The following is a 20,789-nucleotide window of genomic DNA, read 5'->3' on the forward strand; positions in this document are numbered from 1 at the left end:
TTGAATCCATTGTTGTGGGTCAGAAGGTTACGCGGAAAGTAGGAGCTGCATATACTACATTCAACTAACAATGGTTTTGCTAATTAGCTTTAAACTTCGAGCCACTTTAATTGTTGTATCCGCCGGTAATAATAAATAAATTCAACTTTCCCTCTTATGTTACCGACAAGAGTGCATATTACACGCTATAAAACAATCTACCCCTCTACATATTAAGTGCCAGGTATAAAAACTACCGAAATTTGCGTGGAATTTGCCACAGCAATCGTTATAAAACTTTGTCGAAAGCAACAGCGGCGCACAAGGGGAGAAAGAAAAGCGGAAAAGACAAAGAGGGGAGAAGAAAATAAAATAAAATGAAAGGAAACTTTATTTTTACAACTAATTGGCAAACTTAAATGTAAGATTTCGTTTTATTTGTGGGCCGCGACAAAGCTGTTTGAGGCTTCATTAAAAAATTACATTTTTCCAGCTACAGGCGACAGGAGCACAAAGACCCCAAAGGCACTTGGTGTTGGTCAGGGCAACAGGAAATGGGAAATGGGAAATGGAAAATGTGAAATGGGTAATGGGAGAAGTAAGAAGCCGGCCGACGAGTCCTTGTCCAGGGATGCGGCCATGGCAATTTATGACCAACTGGCAATGAAAATATTTGCCACATAAATAAACCGTGACAAGCTTGGAAGGACACATTGACAGGCGATACACGGGGCCGGAGGACAGGATATCGAACGGATCGCAGGATATGGCGGGGTCGCTTACCTGGAAACTTGTACAGGGCCACCTCGTTGCAATTAATCTCAATCAGGGTGCTCGTCTCGTTCGGCAGACCGGCGCACTGGCACATGGAGTTGAGTGGACAGGCGTAGAGGATGTCCTGCTGCTGTGAGCCCAGCAGGGCGGCGGATCCCCTGCCTCCGGACGAGGACGCTGGTCCCCGGCCGGTATTCCTTGGCCTCCGGTGGCCACCTCCGCCGTCGAACTGCCAGCAGTGCGAGGAGCTCACCAGGCACGAGATCAGCACCAGATACAGATGCATCCTGAAAGGGAAACGAAAGAGGTTGGCTCTTTAGAAATCTGCGATCTTCAGATAGCATCTTATCTTATATCTAGTGGTCCCCACTTTTCCTTTATTCGCCCGTCTCATTTCAGCACGTTGGCTCACATAAATCCACTGTGTGGAGACACCTTTGCCGGGGGCATTTGTTTATTCGTTGCTGCTTTGCATAAATCACACGTTTGAAAAGCGAAAGCAAATGAAATGGCATAAAATTAACGTTAGTCAACACGCGTTGACTACGCACCGTGGCACAAAAAAAAACATTAATAAAAATATTTTTGCTTTAAAATATCGCTAAAAGTTGCTTTATTAATATTGAAGAAAAGTAAGTACTGATCTTTTAAAATGAGCTACAAATTTATTGCAGCACTTCTAAAGAAGATTAATTGATTTTCAAGCAGAAAGTATACTTTTAGTCATGTAGTATCTACATCACCCAAGTTTTAATTGTATTTACAACATTTTTGTATCCCGCACAGCACTTTCTACAGTCGAGAGAAGCGTAAGCTTCCCAGAATTCTGCTTGCAGGCTCGGTGCGTAAAAACAATTAACTTGATTTAATTGTTTTCGTAATACTTTTGAACCAATGTTGATATTTTGGCTTAAGCGAACACCCCTCCCCTCATTCCGCGTCCAACACGCCAAACGACAACGGAGGAAGTTTTCGACTAAAAGCCTGCGACAACTCATGCAAATGAGCCGCAGTCGTGTGACACAGTCCTCTTTTGCCAGCCGAACTCCCTCTCATCCGACGCCATGCAATCTTTCATACACATGGAAATGCCTAGCCTTAAAAGAAAATATGCAGTGGGCGAAAAATGTTATAATTCTCTATAGTGATCAAGAAAAATTAAATCATCAGAAGTAACTTCGCAGCCAGAATACCAAAACCCTTAGGCATAGTTTATTTAGTTTATTCATTCAAAAAATTTTAATTTTTTAATGAAATCTCAATAACTTTCTCATCACACATTTCTCGCAGCTTGTATGGAAGTCAGAATAAAGTGCGCAACCACAACACGTAGAGGCCTCAACAGCCGCAGAGAAGTCGCATATAAAACATGTTTCATGTACGCTAGATGTGTGATGTTTATTTGACACGCCAAAGTATATAATAACAAATAAAAACTTTCGGCTCCGCCATGAAACCATGGAACCATGGAACCTTGCCATACCAGACGCCGGCGACAAGGACGAGTACGGGCCATTAGCACGATTGTTGAGCTTTAAGACTCCCGACGGTTTACCTTGAGTGGGCCAATGTGTGTGGGTACCTGCGCACATTACGACCAGCCATAAAACTAGGAGCCAAAAAGAAAAACCCTGTGCAGACTGGCACTCAATCCCGCTCCCATCCGCCTAAGACTGTAAGTTATTTCCAGTCAGCTCAAAGCTTCGGAAAAGTCAAATATATTTTATACACGATGAAATATGGCCAAGAAAAATTGAAGTGAGAGGTCCGGATAGCACAAATTATACGGCTTAGCTCTAAGATTGGCTAGCAAGTAGGAAAACCTCCGAAAATAAGGAGCTTTTATTATACTATTACTGAAAACGAAAACTAGCCACAATGCTGCAGATGTCTTGCAACTTACTGGAATCGCTTTGCATTTCGGAATAAGAAAGTTCTCTTGATTTGGAAATATTTAGGAATCAATCACCTAAATATGCAATTTGTATATCTAACTTCAGCCCATCCATCTTCCGTTTCAATTAAATAAATATATTCTAATTTAATAAATCTAATCTTGTCGGTCGAATCGCCAACTGTTTACCTAATCTTCCGACTGTCATTTGCCATATGCACAAAACATTAAATTCCGACCGACGGGGAAAAAACCAATCAGAAAAGCTTCAGTTTTCCGCCCGGCACTTTTGCTGATTGTTTTTCATTACGCTGATGGTGACAAATCGAAGTCTTTTCCCATCGCTTGGACCATGTAAAACAAATGATACATCACACAGTTGAGTGCGTATATATAAGTAGTATCAACCTTTATGCACCTTACCCACACACAAACACACACACATACTTGCGATACATCAGAATGGGACAAAGTCGAAGAAGTCAGGATGTTGGACGACGGGCGGCAGAATAAAAACGAAAAAGATAAATATGTCGTAAAAGTTTTTTATTTGCGTTTTATTTTTTTTGATACAGAAAATGACTAACTTGTTGGCTGACAGACAAGCAGCAAACAGGCAACGCTTTGGGCCAGGAACAATTGGGGGTCAGAGGTGGAGTGGGTCTGTGGGCTGGTGGGCGGATGGGCGGTAGGTCATGATGTTGGCCAGAGAACGTCTGTCACGCACACACGACCCCTCCGCCCCACAAGTTGGACCCTGCAGATGCGGGCGCTGCTTCCATGTGACCCTCAACCTTGTCGGACCAAACTTTTAAAACAAGCGAACAGAATAAATGAATGAATGAAAAGTTGCACGAGGGGTAAATTGGATACTCTTTAAAAATAGGAAGATCCTTTCTATTAAATGATTTAAAATATAATTAAGTTATAAAGTTATACTACAGAGTTATAGTTGTGGATATACTACCATTAATAATTAAATAAGTATTAAAAACCAACATGAGTTATCTTTGATTTAATCCCTATTTCATTTCACGCCTTACTCGCTTATTTCCATAAAATATGCGATACCCTTTTTCCCTCTTTAAGATCCGGCCAAAGAGCAAACTATACAATAAAGTGTCAATCCCCACAAACACTCCCATTACTGAGGAATCCTTTGCCGCCATCATCTTCCTTTGAGGAGAAGGACGAATGCCACGAAAAGGTCAACAAGAGGCAGGCAGCCAGGCGGGGCAGACCGCAAGTTTTTATTACGCATATAATGCCAGCGATTTGGCCAAAGGAGAGTGCGGGCGGGAGTTTAAGTGGGAGTGGCTCGCAGAGTCTGCATCATTTTTATACTTTTAATTTTTTATGCCGGTGACACAGTGACATGAAATGTCAACGAGCTGCAAAACAAACAGCAGCAGAAGCCGACGCAGAAGCAGAAGCGGCGGTGGAAAGAAAGTCCTGGACAAGGACCAGGATAAATATGATGAGCGTCCGTTGGGGATGATGTCCTGCTAGTTGACGCCGACGACGAAGCCAACGTCGACGCGGACTGCGACGCAGCGCAGCATGAAATGGGAGCAAAACGTAGCATACATTTGGGAGTCGTTGCCTCGCAGTTTCGCCGCCCGTTTCGCCTCGCCGTATCTCAGTCGAGAATTTGCGAGTTTGTGCGATAATAACATATGTAAGTTGCCTCCCCGCACACAGGGCATGCATATGTGAGCATGTCGGTTTTAAACTCAGCCCCATAAGCTGCTCCCATTTATGCTCCTGCTCCAGCTCCTACTTCTGCTCCAACTCCAGCTGCCGTTGCTGTTCTACAAGCCGAAAGCTTTTTCGCCCAAAAAAATGAAGAAAACCAGATTTTAAAGCCGTCGCTCAGACGGGGATCAAAACTTTAAATGAACTTAACAAACTGTGAGCGTGTATTTAACGCAGCCAAACATGAAAAAGGTTCTTGGGCGCGCGATTATGTGCCAGTAGGTGTGCCCTTTTGTATGTATACGTAGTAAGTGGGATCCTTATATATTATATCCTCAAGATACATTACACTTAATCGGCGTCAAGTCAATTAAGAATACGGCAAACTTTTGCCGGGCCTTTCGACAAGAGTACCTTAGTAAAAGGGATAAGTTATTATACCCTAGCAGGGTGTATCATCATTGTACTAAAATGTTTGGTATTTAATCTAAGGCCTTATCCTTTATAAGGAGGATCTTTGAGGCACACTTTTGCCATTTCAAATACTGATTTATTCCTATTTTGAGAACGTAAATGCCCACATTCTTGGGTACATTGCTCAATTCCACACTTTACATTTTAACCACATATTCCCTTCAAATTTTCTACTACATAGCCAACCATTCAACTGGCTCGGATTTTCTGGCACAAGTCTAAGGCCAGTTCTTGGCCATATCTCACACCTTGACAGATGCAAAACGATCCATCTTTGGCATTGGAGCTGCACATATGCAGTGGTGGGTTTTATGAAACCATTAGCAGAACGGCGCAAACTTTAAGATACATTCATCTTGCGAGGCGTTTTAAAAAGAAACTTAGCACCGCACTGGTTTGACTCGCCAACGATTCCTTGGCCATATAAATCACACTCCAACACAGACACACCAACTGAGATGCACATCCACATTCACATCCACAGTTTAGTCAGTTCATTCAAGTGTCGTTTATCGCTTTTGCTATTTTGGCAGCGCCTTTCGTAAAACTGCTTTCGGTCATAAATATGCCAATTTGGCAGAGCGACCCTCACACTTTACCCTTAACAAGGTGATTTCCCGGTACTCGGGAGCTAACCAAAAAACCAGCCATCCAGCTAGTCAGTCAGTCAAGCAGAGTCAGTCAGAACAATAAAAATAAAATTTATTACTCAAAGTTTATGGCATAGCAATAAATGTATCTTTTCTGCTGAGTATCCCAGTATCTGTATCCATAAATATGCACCCATTCGCACCTAAGTGCGGCATGCGGGGGTGCCACATGTGGCGCCCAGACCCGCCAACACCAACGGACATCGGAATTATTATGTTGCCCCCCAGCCCATTCCACCCCATTCCGACCCACGTACCACCCAGAGCACAACTCTTGATTCAAATCCCATAAAGTTGTCGAGTGTCTGTTGCTGTGATAGTTGCTACTGCTGGCCATTTCACGTTGGTCGGAGCTGTTTGGCAATTGCCGCATCATTAATCTTACTCACGGAAACGGCGCTTAGGTCAAAGTTTTGAGTTCGGGTAATTTATCTTCGACTTGCCGCAATTATGTGCCCAGACGGTGTTGGATACGAGGGGTTACGAAAAAAAACTAGACAATTTTGCACCGTGTGCTGACACCTCCGTTAATTCCAATCCCTCCGGCAATCAGCGACGCACCTGAACTTGAAACCGGATGCGGAGGACTCTCATCTACGGGTAGATATATTTACATAGAGACCCATTTGCGAAAGGAGGATTGCTGGTCTAATAACTCTTTGCCTAAATAATTTAAGAGCAATTTCGCGCCCGCGGCACTAAAATTAAATTGAAGTGTTTACGGAAAACACATGAATTGCTTATGAACGACGAGCGCCAAACTATCCTAGGCCGTTCGCCAGGTGGAGGTCCGTACGAGGGGCGGGATTCGAGGCCTCGGGCGTGTCATGTTGTGCGGTGGGCGTGGTCGCGGCACCGATGTGCGGCAACGCTTTTGGATATATGTATTCCATGCTTATCAAGCAAATGACAGTGCACAATGGAAACCGAAAGTACAGGGCGACAAACGAGTGATGACCAAGCAACCCCATCGCATGTGCACAGTGGATTAGGCTGACAAAAGTCATAACATTTTATACCAAAATAAGGAACTGAGCTGGGAACTATGAGAGATTCCAGAAAACAGTTCCAAACTGAAGTTATATCTTTCCATTTAACAGAAAGTTAACTTTGAAATAAATCTATTCTACATCAAAACTCAATAATTTCAATGTCATAAAACAATAAATAAACAAAAAATGTGCAATTTTTAGCACTTACCAAATATGAACATTTACTTTCTGAGTCCCAAGTAAAAAGTAAAGGAATGTAAGGGTTTGTTTTGCAAGTTAAAGGGTAGTAATTATTAAAACTTCTTAATTTGCGTGACTCGCAACTAGAAGCCTACAATTAAGTCACAATATACTGAGTAGAAATGGTTTCTGAATGAGTAATAACTCTGACAACCCATATATTGCACAAGTAAATTTAAGTTTGTGACTTTACTGCTGAATCTGCCGTTGTTATACAACAAACAGCGTTAGCTAAGTATCTTGGGGATTAATGAGAATTTCCTTCAAGAGTCTCTCCACCACGGCTTAATTCCCTGTTTTGGGCCACTGTTCCAGGCTGTTGTTATTATTCTCGGGGCACACAGCCGCACAATTAATTGCGTAAACAAAACGCGACGGACGGGCGGGCATGGGCATTGAATTATTCAAATCATCTATAATTACAGCTGGCAACCCGCTCGATTGCCTGCTCCTTGCCGCCCCGCCATTCGGTGGCACGCCCCCCGTTTCGGCCCCAACGCATTTATCAATTAAATGCGAACGCAGCGGCAAATCCAGCAATTGCAACAATAAGAGCAGCGGCAATGAGGACATTGCTGGGCCAGCAATTAAATTATTAAAAGTTTTTCATAAATGAAGTGCGGCACTTGACAATTATTAAAATGAATTACAATCCAGAAGAGAAGGATGGAGGCGGCGAGCAGCACAAATGATGGGGGCACCAAAAAGGATTGACTAAGGGAAAGGACAAAACGATACATACATGTATACGAGCTTTTAAATTTATGCGCTGCCTTTATAGCCGCTTTCTGTGCTGGTGTGTGTGTGTGTGGGACGACCTCTGGGTTTATGAAATGCCAAGCGGCTGTTTTCGTTCTTATTTTTGCAACTGTTTAATCTCAATTACCAGTGCGAAATATGCAATAAATCTGTTATTGTTTGCCTTTATAACCGATTTGCAGGGTATGCCGGGCTGGTTGTGAGCAATCGAAAACCAGTTTCTCAAACTATATAAAAAAAGCGTATTCAATCCGATGCTAAATCATTGATGATGCCACATAAATACTGAGATAGCTACTCCTAGTTTCAATTGCTATACAAGTTATCTTTTAAAATTTGATTTATAGACCAACTTCTACAAATGTGCAAGAGTTAGAATGGAGTTTTGTTTTTTCGATACAAACTTTTGCAAGCCTACAAGGGGTATTCAAAACTCGATCAGCTCGGTGTTTTGGAGCTCTGCCGCTGCATGTGTCACGGTGTGTCAGTGGCGTTTTATGCCATTCTCTCAAGTGCCCCCGACACACACAGTTGTTGCAAATGGCGGGCGTACCGCCATTCTTCTGCCCCCCCGATTTGCTGCCACCTTGCCCCAAACTCCAAACGCGTTTTATTTTTTGTTTCATGTACGAAGCAATAAAAACACAAATAATGGCGGCAGTTGGATAAAAAGAGGAAATGTGTGTGCAGGGTACTGTGAGGGTAGAACATACGCAATTTGTGCTGCGTTTGGGGATTGTTGTTGGATTGTAACATTTCTGTTTTCTGTTTTCGGTTGGTTGCTGTGTTTGGTTTATGCGATCCCTTTTTTTTGTTGCTTTGGTTTTTGCCCTTTTTTATTTGCCCGTTTGTTGGGCTGATTTTAAGCCCTTAAGCACATAATTTCAATTGCTGTATATATCACAAAACGGATTAATTTTGATTTTGACGTATGATTTGTGTGCTTGTGTGCACGTGGCATTTCAAATCAGTGCCTCTGAGTGCAAAATACCCGGATCCGAGCCATTAATGCCTTACGCAGATTTCATCCAATGTCGGATCCTAAGTATTTGGCAAGGAAAATGCAAGCCGATGTTGGCAGGAAAATCCAAACCCAGAAAAGTGCTCAAACGCATCTCTACAACTCAAAGGGTTAGTGGCCCAGCCGAGCCTTAAATTTTCGATTCACAATTTGAAAGGTAAAATGTTGCCCCGAGTAAAGTATGTGTTCATGTGAATGTAAACGAGGTCAGGCCGTTTTTTTGGAAAAAGTTCCATTTCGACTGCAAAAGGAGAAATATTTTTGGCCTAACTCAAGTGAGCTATTTTGCATTGCTGAAATTGAATTGAAATTACGGGTTTAATCCATTTAAATAAATTTTAGGAGAAATACAGCTTAAAACGTTTAATTTTGTGAAACCGTTCTTTACAAACTGCAACTAATGTGTTTCTAAATTATCAAGAATTTGTAATTAAACTTTGGTTAGAACTATATTACATTTTACTGCTAGTGCTCTTTAAAGTCCATTCTTATATTTTATTTTACCAAAAGGAGCATTTGCACAAGCTAAACTGGACCTAATTAATTACACTTAATGAAAGAACCGGGAAAATCAAGTCTGCTCTAAATTTATCTGCGGTTTTTATTGCTCCTTGAAGCATCAACCACTTCAACCGCAACAGCAACTTTTGCTAACTTTTTATATATTGTGTATACCATTTATACATTTATATGGAAATCAGGTTGGCGACACTTCGCTAACTGAATGGCTTCATTAGGAAATTAAGGCGACAATGACTGAAAAACATGGGAGGTCGCAAAATGAAGAGGAAAACCTCGGGCTTTCCAGCTGAAATTTATGAATTTGTGGCATGATTCAAGCTAATCACGTTGCTGCCATTACCTAAAATTATTTCACATATAGCCCAGTGAGCGGGAACGCAGGGGAAAACATTATTTAAATATCTTAATGCGTTAAATTTACGAGTCCAGGCCATGAGAATGGCCACGCATAAACTACATGGTGTGTGTGAGCAGAAGTATGTGTGTGTGTGGTACGGGCGGGATATTCAAATTCGGTCAGGTGTATAATTAAATTGGAAATTGTGAGCACACGCACAGGCGAAATACTTGGGATTTGGAATATTTAAACGATGGGCCATCGTCGCCCTATTACGCCGGCCACTTGACCGCCACTTAGGACCTGGTCAAAAGGTCAAAGTATACAAAATTCACTGGAAAGCCATATACAATTAGCCACTGACATACCACCAATTCTCAATTAACAACATCTCTTTCCTCATGTCCTGATGGATACCTACATATACCACCAGTTCGCTTGTTTGCCATTCTTAAAGCGAGCAAATATCATTAAACACATAAGGTGCTCCAGTGGAATGACAGTCCTCCTGAGGCGGAGGTCATGGGTCTCCCATCGTTCATTCATTCTTGTCCAATTTGGCGGACAGCCACCAACACTTCGATGAAATGTGTGCCAATGTCTCCCCGGGGCTTGTGACCCCAGAGAAAGCCACGGATGATATGCGGCATGGGGCATGGGCGTCGTTATAGTCCTAATGAATGCATTAAAGTTGCAGGAAGAAACGAATGTAAGCTCATCAGTGAAAGCCTTTAGGAAAACTTTGGTAGAACTGAACAACTGAATAAAAGTTTTAAAGCTGTGATGATCTAATTCTAAAAGTCTTGGTGTCTTGAGAAAGCAGAGAACTCTATTTGAATGTTTTCAATGCTGAAATAATATTTACTAATTATGTCTCTATAAATACACATATTCAAAAACTAACTGAATATTTCACGAATAACTTGCTGACCCAAAACAAGTGCACAAACGTTGCCTCAAACATCTTAAGTTTGAATAATAAATGTTTATCATGATTCGAAATTATTCACCGACACATTAAATGAACATTATGAGCAAATGTCAAGGAGAGAGGAACTATAATATTATTTGGGAAATATCTCTTTGGTCTGAGCAAATTATACAAGCGGGTTATGCTATTTATTTTGGAATAAGTACACACATTGAGCATGCGGTTTATTTAGTGCTCCTATCCCCACATGCAAGTGAGTGTGTCACGTTGAGAGGCGCTTTCCTGATTAAATGCGTAAATTTAATTGCCTGGACTGCGACACGTGGCGTATAATTAATGACGTGAGTCAGAAGGACTCGAAACTCAGCTGAAGACAGCAAAGTAAGAGGGAGAGAGGGAGAGAGGAGAGAGCGAGACAACTCAAACCGAACATCATCTGAATAAGTCATAAGGTTTTTGGCTTTTCAATACGCCTGGCAGGAAGCGGGGATGAAGGGTCGGGTCGGCCAGCATCCGTAGGACACAAATAAGCCATATCATTCGCATTTCGTGTATTGACTGGCAGTTAACATGGCTTGGCAAAAAGTTTGCAACGACTTGTGCAATCGTCCTCCGTGCATACCGAAGTCCCCCCAAGCCCCCCCATCTAAAGTACAATTGCAACTGTCATACGCACGCATTCCCCGGCGGCAAGGGGCAAGTTGTTGGCAGAAATTGAGGTGGAGAGTCCTCTCCTCACATATATGTGTATTGCCATACGTATATACTATATGCATTTGGCAACAATTTATAAGGGCAATACGTGCAGGGCATATGCCCGGGTTAGGTTAGACTTCCTGTCGAGGACAACTATGCGAGGTCCACGCGTGTGCATACCAATGTCCCGACCAAGAGGACCCAAAGGCAACGTCGGACGGATCGGAACGGTAAGGAGCAGAGCGGAGCGGACCAGTCCACGACATGGCCATGCAATCCGGGCAATCGCAGCAAACATTTCAAGAACGAGCAGCGAGAAGGAGGAGCTCTCCAGTAAACAAGGCTGGCATGGAAAACGGAAGGAAACGAGTGGCAACGGATGGCTTCGGGCCAGGAGCGGTAAATACCCTGGGACTCCTTATACACCACGCCGAAATTTGTGGAAAAACCATTGAATATAATATATTTCAACTATTTAATTTCTTAAATATTATAATTAATTCTTAATTTAATGGAATTGTTCATCATCATTGCAATGTTCAGTATGCCATATCATTAATTACAAATTAAGAAAAGCTTAAGTGCATTTAGCTAGCTAATTTAAGAAATTGACAAATAATATTTTACGATTTATAACTCTAGAAATCATATGTCTGAGCAGCAGAAAATAGGATTATGATGCCCCTAGCGTTGCAAAGGGTATCGCAGGAAAACGGAAGTTAAGCCTGAAACTTATGTCGGAGGTGGTCCCTGAATTCAGCTTGAAGTTTTTCGAATTGCTCGCACTGCGCCGTCATGTCTTTCGCCCTTCTAGCCCGCGTTCACCCTTCGGCTACGGGTATTACCAATTCGATAATAAATATTGCAAGCTAGACAACAAAAGAAGAAGAAAAAGCATATATTTGTATGTATGTGTCTGCGCGTATTGAAAACGAATTCAACAAGAAAACGAGAAAGTTGCTTGCACAAAACGAGCGAAAAACAAATTAAATTCGGTTTGTCGTTCTCATTTTTTTTATTTTTTTTTTTTGCCCCACTCCAAGTTTTCCCTCTGCAACACAAATTTTTTTTTTTTAGCAATTACGTGGCGGGAAGAGGGGCTTTTGGGGTGGCGGGGGACTTTGTGAAGGCTGCACGAAGTCAACGATTTGCATAAGTTGGGCGTGGCATTGCTGGGCGTTGTCGCATTGATTACAAGCGTGAAAATGAATTTCGATTATGCGATGAAGGCAAGGACGAGGGTTCGTTGACAATGTTTTCGTTGCTTTTTGCCAGGACTCATTGTCAGTCGACTGGCGCCGCAAGGTATGCTATGATTTCAGCACCGAATAAGCGACTGGTCGGTGGATTCACAGCTCTGATCAGGTTAAATTCGCTTGGCTAGCGCAGCCAGTTGTAATTTGTGCAATGCATACGGAAATGTAATCACAGGCAGTGCTGAAATCTAGCACATACAATTTTCCAACGATAGATATCTGAGAGAACGCAGGAAAAGAAAATAACATATACCACTACCACTTGTAATCCAAGGCCAATCATCAAATTTGCTCCATTTATTGAGCCACTTCAATGCAAACCGAGAACATATTATGCATCTTAGTCAACACAGAAAATTATTTCATACAATTTATTGATTTACGAGCAGCCTTTGAGTAGCGTTACTCTTTAGGCAAATATGTAAACACAAAATATATAAGAGCATATAAACATATTTTGACATTCATATATTCCCTTTACAGTTCTATATTCATGTATTTAAAAGAAATGATAAGAAACATAAAAAGACTCACAGTTAGAATACAATGAAAATGTGTAAAGCATTTAAAATATCTAGAGATCTTTGAGGATCCTCACGCATTCACATATTTACAGGGTAAAAAGTTTAAGCAGCGCTATTCTTTTGCCATTCTTCATTCGCGAATCCACTTATGGTTTTCCTTTTCTCGTAATTTTTTATTTTTTGATCTATTCTCGTTCCCGCTGGATTCGCAGTCGTCTTGAAAAATGTACTTTTTATGCTTCATTACGTGGCATCTTCCTGTTGTCAGTTTTTCTTTACATTTCGTTTAACATTTGTCACTTTTATAGCCGCATGTGTGTGCGTCTGTCAGTCCGAGTGAGTGTGAGAGTGTGCGAGTGTGTGAATGTGCCCTGGAAAATGCCTCGCAGCTGCCCATCTTCATTTGGAATGTTTTTCCTTTCCTTTCGTTTTGCTTTTCTTCTCTTTTTTTAACGCCGCTGTGTCGCTCTAGTTGTTGCTATTGCTGTTGATATTGTTGCTGTCGTTCTATCAACAGCTGCTTCTACACTTTAAAAAATCACTTACAAATTACAGTGACTCCTGAGTCAAAATACAATCATAAATATTTTTTAAAAATCGACAAAAATGTCCCGAAATTTCTATTTAAGTATTAAAAGACATAAACGCTGTTCAAGAGTTCAAATAATTTTTTAACAAGATACAAACATTTATTATTTGTAGGTAATATTGTTGTATTTTTGATACCATGTTCGATTTCGGATTAAACAGTGAAAGTCCCTTAACATTAAAAGTTATTTGAAGTAGCTATTTTTGTTTTTTTTTTTCTGAGTGGTCCTAGCAAACAGAGAATCCCCAAACACTTGGCCCAGCCTCTTTACAACTTGATTTAAGGTTCAGTGGATATGGCGCCATACCGTTCCGCCTCTTGCGCCCACCAACGCCAACATCCTTTTACCCACTCGCCATCTCATGTGTTTGTCTCCTGACAAATGTCATGTTCAAATTGCAGACTGAACTTTTGACTTTTGACAACGCCAGAGAATCAACGACGCGATTCCTTGATAGATATGAAGTGGATTTTCCCAGGAGTCAAGGTCGAACATAAGCGAGGGCTTGCAATAAAGGCATAAATGTTTGTAGCACACTTTCTTCAAGAAGTTATACTTGAAACAGTTAAAGGATCTTATGCCAAATGCACAACAATAAACAATATTTAAATGTTCACCTAATCCTGCATGGCATATATTAAAACAAGTGCTTATATCAGCTATTTATAAATTTTAACGTGTGGAATCCACTCTATTTAACTACTACTAACTACCAACTAATAATGTGCCGGCAACAAATATCTAAAACGAAATATAAAAACATTCTATAATGCAAGAAGCACGTTGGTAAATAATTAATTTTGAGAAAGGATATTAGCGAACTCGTTTGGTATATAATTATGCATTAGACTGTTATTATACTGGTGGCTGACTTAATTGGCTCGTCATTTTGGCGCTAACATCCCGATTGCCTCATCCATTTACGTGTCACACTTGGTCCATTTATTTCGATAAATACATTGATCTATCACCAGATGTTCCGGAAGCAAAACCCTCGGCATTATAGCTTCATTACATTAGCGTGTTAAACTACTTAACATGGTGAAGGGCCAACGTAACCTGTGTGTTCTGCCGCAGGAAGATTGTACTGGCCTAATGCCCAGGCAGATTGAAGGGGCGTGCCACATTACAACTGATTGAATTAATCAGGCTCATTATTTTGCTACTATTTGGGGATTTAATGCATTTGCAAGCTATGTTTCAATTAGGCCACAGCCAAGGACTTTGACTCCCAGCTACATAAATTGTCGACCCGAAACGAATCGAATCGAGTCGAGTCGAATGGTATTGAATTGAATGGCACGGCTTGGAAAGGAATGTTTAATGTATATGTATAAAGAAAAGAGCTTCAAGCTTGAATACGGGAATTTATGTGGCTACGTGCAGGGCATTTGCCAGTTGAAAGAAGATGTCTCACCGCCCATTTGCCAAACGGACGCCCCAGAAGAAAGCCCTGCGATTGGGAGTAGGCATATTTAATGACAGCAGGAGGAGTCGGTATAGACCATTATCGGAATTGGTTAGCCGTAACAAAAGCTAAGGTAAACAATACTAACTAGCAAACAAATGTGTAAACAAACGAAAAAGCTAACAAAACATTTCTCCTTTTTTAGAAAACAAATACTTAAGCGATATATATTTAAGCAAACAGCTTGAGTTATTGATACAATCATATTTGTTTGGTAGTTTAATCAAAAAGTTTTCATTTCATATTTCGAATGAATAACCGAGGATTACCATTCAAATGATGATGATGATTTCGCAATCAATGTCCCAAAAGTGCCGAAGCCCCGACAGGTGACAAGCTTCGGCACACACAGAGCCCAACATTCACATTCACATTCTTTTTGTGGATGTATGTATCTACAAGATACTTGGCACAATGAGGAAGAAAACAGAGGAAGATATATTACGTACATTCAGGCATCCTTACTTATCCCACACACGAATATTGTATTATTTTCAATAAGCAGGCGACATATTGATAACAAAGCTTTGAAATATATACAAGCGTCCCTTCCTCAGTTGCCCCGCTTTCTCGATCCTTGATTTCAATAGCTGGAAAATATTGAACGCACCTCCAACCCCCGTACCCCAAAAGCATCCCGTCCACACAAAAGGAGATGACAGGACGAGGTAGCATCGAAGCGCAAAGTATTTTGTGCCAAAAAAGGAAAGAGAAATATTGTATGGTCATGTCATTGTATGGGTTATAAATGTATGCAGCGATGTGGGGATTAGACTACTGCTGGAAGTTGGATTTCTATTATATTCTCCACTCTTGGGCTGTGATGATGCCAGAATGATGATATGAGTGCAATGACAGTAGAACCGCAAAACGAACAGAGTCGGAATGAAAACTGCTGAGAATGGTAGTGGAAAGAAAGGGAAAAGCATTTAAAAATGGCAGACAGCAAAAGATGCAAATGAGAATCGGTTTATGCCTCCTGCTCCTGCCCCTGCCACTGCCCCAGACGCTGGCCCCTCTGGAGCAGCTGCTTCTTCCACACTCGAAAGTTAACATACATCCCTGCAGGACCACAGTCCTTCACTCAGAGTCAGTCAATCACTCCTGCTTCGATTACAGCAGAAGGAGTGACATTTTTAGTTGCACCAACACAGCTGAAAAAAAATCCCGCAAAATGAATGAAAAGCCAAGATGGGGAAGGACCAAATCCCCAACTACACCTCCCCTTTTTCATATGGCGTCTGCTGCTGTCACATAATCCCCTTTTTCAATAAGATTTAAATTTGCCTTTGACACATATTGGACGAGGGCACCGACAACAGCCCAATCCTGTTCAACAAACCAACGAACGATGGTGTCGACAACACCTCACAAAACTCACAAACCTCTGCGAATAGGAAACTATATGCATATATCTGCACATAAATATATCTTCAAGTACCTGGGTGCGCGTGAAAAATATCTTCGCAACAATGCTGCCGCTGCGAGGATAACATTATCCCACAATGCGAATCTCCAAGAAAAATTCTGGGAAGCGCACACATATCATCTTAAACCCATGTTATTTTCATATTTGTGATAAAGGTTCTTGCCATTTTTTTTGGCCCATAATCAATCTTAGCCAATACTAAGCTTGAAATCTATTCAAATACATTACATGCAGTAATAAGTTTATACTCGTAGTAGAATGGAAAATTTGTCTTTATTTTCAATTTACTTGTGACAGACAAATCTGTCAAAAATTCTACATTTAATTAACTTGAAATTCATATTCCAAAATTAATTTAAGAATTGAATTTATATTTGCCAACACTGGTTGTAAAAGGCTTAAATCTATCTGAACAATAAGAACCATTGACCATATATTGATTTCAATAATATGTACAGATTATAAACTACGTATCTCGAGTGATGGCAAGCGGGATGATTTCCATGATGCTTTCGTTCATACACAAATATTGACTGCACCTGCTAGCACAGCATAAGCAGATCTTAAATATTCCGCACTTTTGCAGCCCCACCCACTTAACCAACCGAGCGCATTAGCATAGGCTCCACAACAGAACATATATTTAACCTCGGCACATGCATATCAGAGGAGAGAATGCAGTGGCATTGCCACGAAGAAGAAGGGCATGGGCCTGGGCTGCCAGGCGGTGAGGTGGCGGATTCGTGGGGACAGGTGACAGCTTAGGTGGGGGAAAAACGGGGACGTCAGAGGTGAAAATAGAGCAAAAGGTAGTTTACAATAGAGGAAACTGCGCGTCATTAGCATAGCTAAGGGAATTGTTTTAGTTGGTTTCAGTTCGTTTGGTGGGCTGGCTGCGCTGGATTGCACGGTTTGAATGGTTTGGTTGGTTTGGACCCGCTGAATGGATGGGTGTGGCATTCTAGGGTGAGCGGTGCGCGGTGGGCGGTGGCCAACATGGCTGACATGTTATGTGATTTGATTTGGATGCCCCCTCACTGCCGCCATTTCTGTGCAAGCCTGCAAGTGGTCGGTGGCAAATGGGAGTAAGTACGTTTTGGTTTGGAAACCTCATTAGTTTGACATTCCAATATGTCAGATTGTGGCTACTGGCAACTGCGGCAAAACCAATAAAAGAGCACCAACGAATTCCGGGAGGGGTTGCGGGCATCAAAGCAAACGTTTGATGTTACTGACTGATCTTTTATATAGCTTTTTTTTAAAGTTAAAAAAGATATATTGATGTGGCTGACCAGCAAATAATATCTGACTTTTTTGGTAAATATAAACTTGTGATGAAAGTGGATAAAATATAAATGTATTGAAGTGCAACAAATATTTGTACATTTTTTCTAGCTTAAAGCAAACAAAAGAAATGTTTTTATATATGGGCGACATATTGGACATACGCACATTTAGTCAAATAAAACGCAGCTTTTGAAATGCAAAATCCAATATCATTCTCCATGTCTAATATGCGGTCTTTAGCTCCGATTACCATACGACTGACAACCCTTTCCTTTGCCTAACAATGGATATCATCGTATTATCATCCTCCACTTACGCTCTATCTAATTGCATCTAATCAAGCATTTCAATTCCTGTTGCCGTTCTCTGTCACAAGGCTGCCAGCTCCTCAATGGCCAGACACCCACTTACTCCATCCGACATATGCTCATTCATTTATCATAGTCGCTATAGCGATTGTGTTGGGAACCCCTTCGGGTTCGGCATCATCCCTGGCTCGCTTCATTAAAAAGTAAGCCCTTTTAAATTGGCCCCCTTTCCCACTCGTCTAGCTGCGCGCCAAGCCATTCCATTCCCCGCTTGCCAAGAACCATCCGGCCAACAACCAATTGACATTCATAGAAAGCAACGAGACTGCGTTCTTTTCTCCTTTCTCGGGTTTCCACTACTGGTTATTCCCCTCCATATTCAATTTTTTTCTCTTTTTTTCGGATCTTTCTCAAATCGTTTTGGCCTGTTCATCTTTTTTCCAACTACCAGTGAGGCGGCGGTGTGTGTGTGTTTGCCTTTCAATTTGCTGACTGCTGCGTGTGTGCCCAGTTAGAGAAACATAATCGGGCAATACTTTTCCAGCTATTTGCGTGGCAAATATTTTTGCGGAGCCCGGAGAAAGAACCCAACGAACCATCGAAGCGGAGGCAGCAACAAAATTGTCAAAGGGTTCGTACTCGCTTGGCATGGATGGGATTTTCCATGCGCGTCCTGGTTTTTGGTTTAGTTTTCTGGTTATGGTGCTCCTGGCTTTGGGCCTGTTTGTCATCAGCTCCATATCTCAGAGCCAATTTACATTTACGAGCCGACAGCCAAGCAGGCAACCAACCAACCAACCGGGCAGCCGTCAAATATGTTAAATAACGAACTATTTTGCATTTTTATTTTATTCTTTCTCGCCCTGCTCTGATATCGAACTCGGAAAACTGGGTTGTGGTTTCCAGGCGAGGAATGCCTTGAACGCCGAGAATTTGTGTGCGGCTTTCAATGAGGAATGTGTGAGAGGCTCTGCGTCTGTTTCTGCTTTTGTGTCTGCCTCTGGTATATGTATGTCCTCCTCCCTGGTCTGTTTACACAACCATGTCAATTTAAATCTATGTCAAAACACACGACTTAGTTGAGGTTTATTTATGTCGGTCTGCCCTCACCCACCTCGGCTCCCCCTTACAATTCAATAAAAAAATAAGGCAACAAAACATTCGGAAAGCGGTTTTTTCCACTTTTTTTATTTGCATTTCCGAGTCACGTAAATGGATCTTCGGCACTATCTGGATAATATTCGATTTCCACACGCTCCCCGTTTCAATGCCCTTCGCTTTGGGCCAATACCTTTTAAATTGGTTTGCCTGACAACGCCTCGCTCAATAAATATCTAATTTCCGCAGTATGTGTGTGCGCTTATACATTGTGTTCGAATTAAAGTGGGAAATGCTCATTTTATTTAGCCACCCCTTAAGAGGGGGGCGTGGCCGAGCTTAAGCCCATCAAGCGTATGATTAGCGTCAATCAGTGAAATCGTGGACGTTTAATTAAAAATCAATCAGTTGCTGTGACATAAAACCGAATGGTTCGATAAACAGTTTATGTAGCCAACGTTTACGAAACGTAGGAAAAGCTGAATTCTCTAGCTGAATAAATCGACAATTTTCTGGGGGTAGATACATTGAAAATTTTGTAGTGGACATCAATCATTTTGTTGCTCGGCCTGGGCAAAGTTTCGTGTTAATCAGGAGAACACCCATCGCATGATAGATTGACTCTGTATTTTGTGTGTCTAAGGTTAGGTTCTGGTAATTAGGGGTCTGGGTTCGAATGGATATTGTAGACGTCAAAAAGTGTCCCTTGTTTGACTTTCAACTTTAACTTTTCTAGGCCAAGGCTTAAATTCGGAAAATTATTTTTCATTCTGTCTGTAATAAAATAATTTTTTATGATTACAAGAAATATAAATCCTATTAAAAACATTCGACTCAGGTTTGTATTTCAAAAGGAGCTTGGACAAAATGGTTTGGCATGCCAATAGAAATTGACAAGACAAATAATGAAATAAAACAAGAGAAATTTTTTTTTTTACCTCACCTATCTGATACCCTGTACTCAGCGTTAGAGTGAGCAAGATGCACAATCTCGCAGAGTCTAGAATCTGCATTCTTAATAACAATGTTCAAAAAACTCAACTCATCCTTCTAACTGATACAAACTTTTCAACGAACCTTGTATACCCGTTTACTCTAAAAGTAAAGGGTATAACTAAATACATGCGTACATTTTTATAGCATTAATCGTTTATGTGCAACAATTTGATTTATTAATCTCATTACATTTTATTGAAAAAAATCAGACCAAAACTCCATAAAGTCAATCAGCAAAAGTGCCGTAAGGCAACCAAATAATTTAATCGACGGCATGTTATGGATATTTTTTGTTTCACTGACCAGTGTGTTCATTATAATGAGTTGATTAAGAGCTAGAGTAAACTTTCGATCCTGGCTAGACTCTGGTCAAGGAAAATTAACTTCGAGTGCGAAGTGTGGGAGGATGAAATGTACGCAGTTTATGATTGCCTTCACGCCTGTCTGGTCATTAACCTAGGCACAACTTTGCCCCGAAAAAGCACTTTTGCGGTCCCCGCATCCCTTGCTTTTTGTTTTCTTTTTTTTTGCATTTTTAGTAGTCCACAAATAAAACTTTTTTTGTTTGTTTATCCATGATGAGGGTTGGACAGAGATTGCTGGGGTGGGGGGAAGTGTAGGGCCGGAGGTCCTAAAGCATAAACAGATCAATAAAACAAGGCGAAGAAGAAAAGCCGACAGGACGACAGGACGACAGGACGACAGCCACAAAACTAGCTGAGGAATTCGCCCAAAAGAGGCCAAGAAACAACAGCGTCAACTGGCGCAGTTCCCATGCAAATTTCTCCAGACCCATGTATCTGCAACACCCCCTCAGAGACCACAAGAACCCCATGGAACCAGTGCCCATGGAACCCAGAGGCACCACG

The 20,789-nt window shown here is 41.4% G+C and overlaps 1 protein-coding gene across 2 annotated transcripts in view; it reads right to left on the reverse strand.

Moving 5' to 3' along the window:
- Nucleotides 1–20,789, reverse strand: part of LOC6732401 (chaoptin) — a 38,117-nt gene that overhangs the window by 15,199 nt on the left and 2,129 nt on the right. For both annotated transcript variants that reach the window (XM_016178247.3, XM_016178248.3), the window contains exon 2: nt 763–1,040. In XM_016178247.3, the coding sequence (XP_016025057.1) occupies nt 763–1,039 (277 nt within the window). In that variant the 5' untranslated portion in view covers nt 1,040. The remainder of the gene's footprint in view (nt 1–762; nt 1,041–20,789) is intronic.

Source organism: Drosophila simulans, chromosome 2L, assembly GCF_016746395.2.
Source record: "Drosophila simulans strain w501 chromosome 2L, Prin_Dsim_3.1, whole genome shotgun sequence".
Taxonomy (NCBI): domain Eukaryota; kingdom Metazoa; phylum Arthropoda; class Insecta; order Diptera; family Drosophilidae; genus Drosophila; species Drosophila simulans.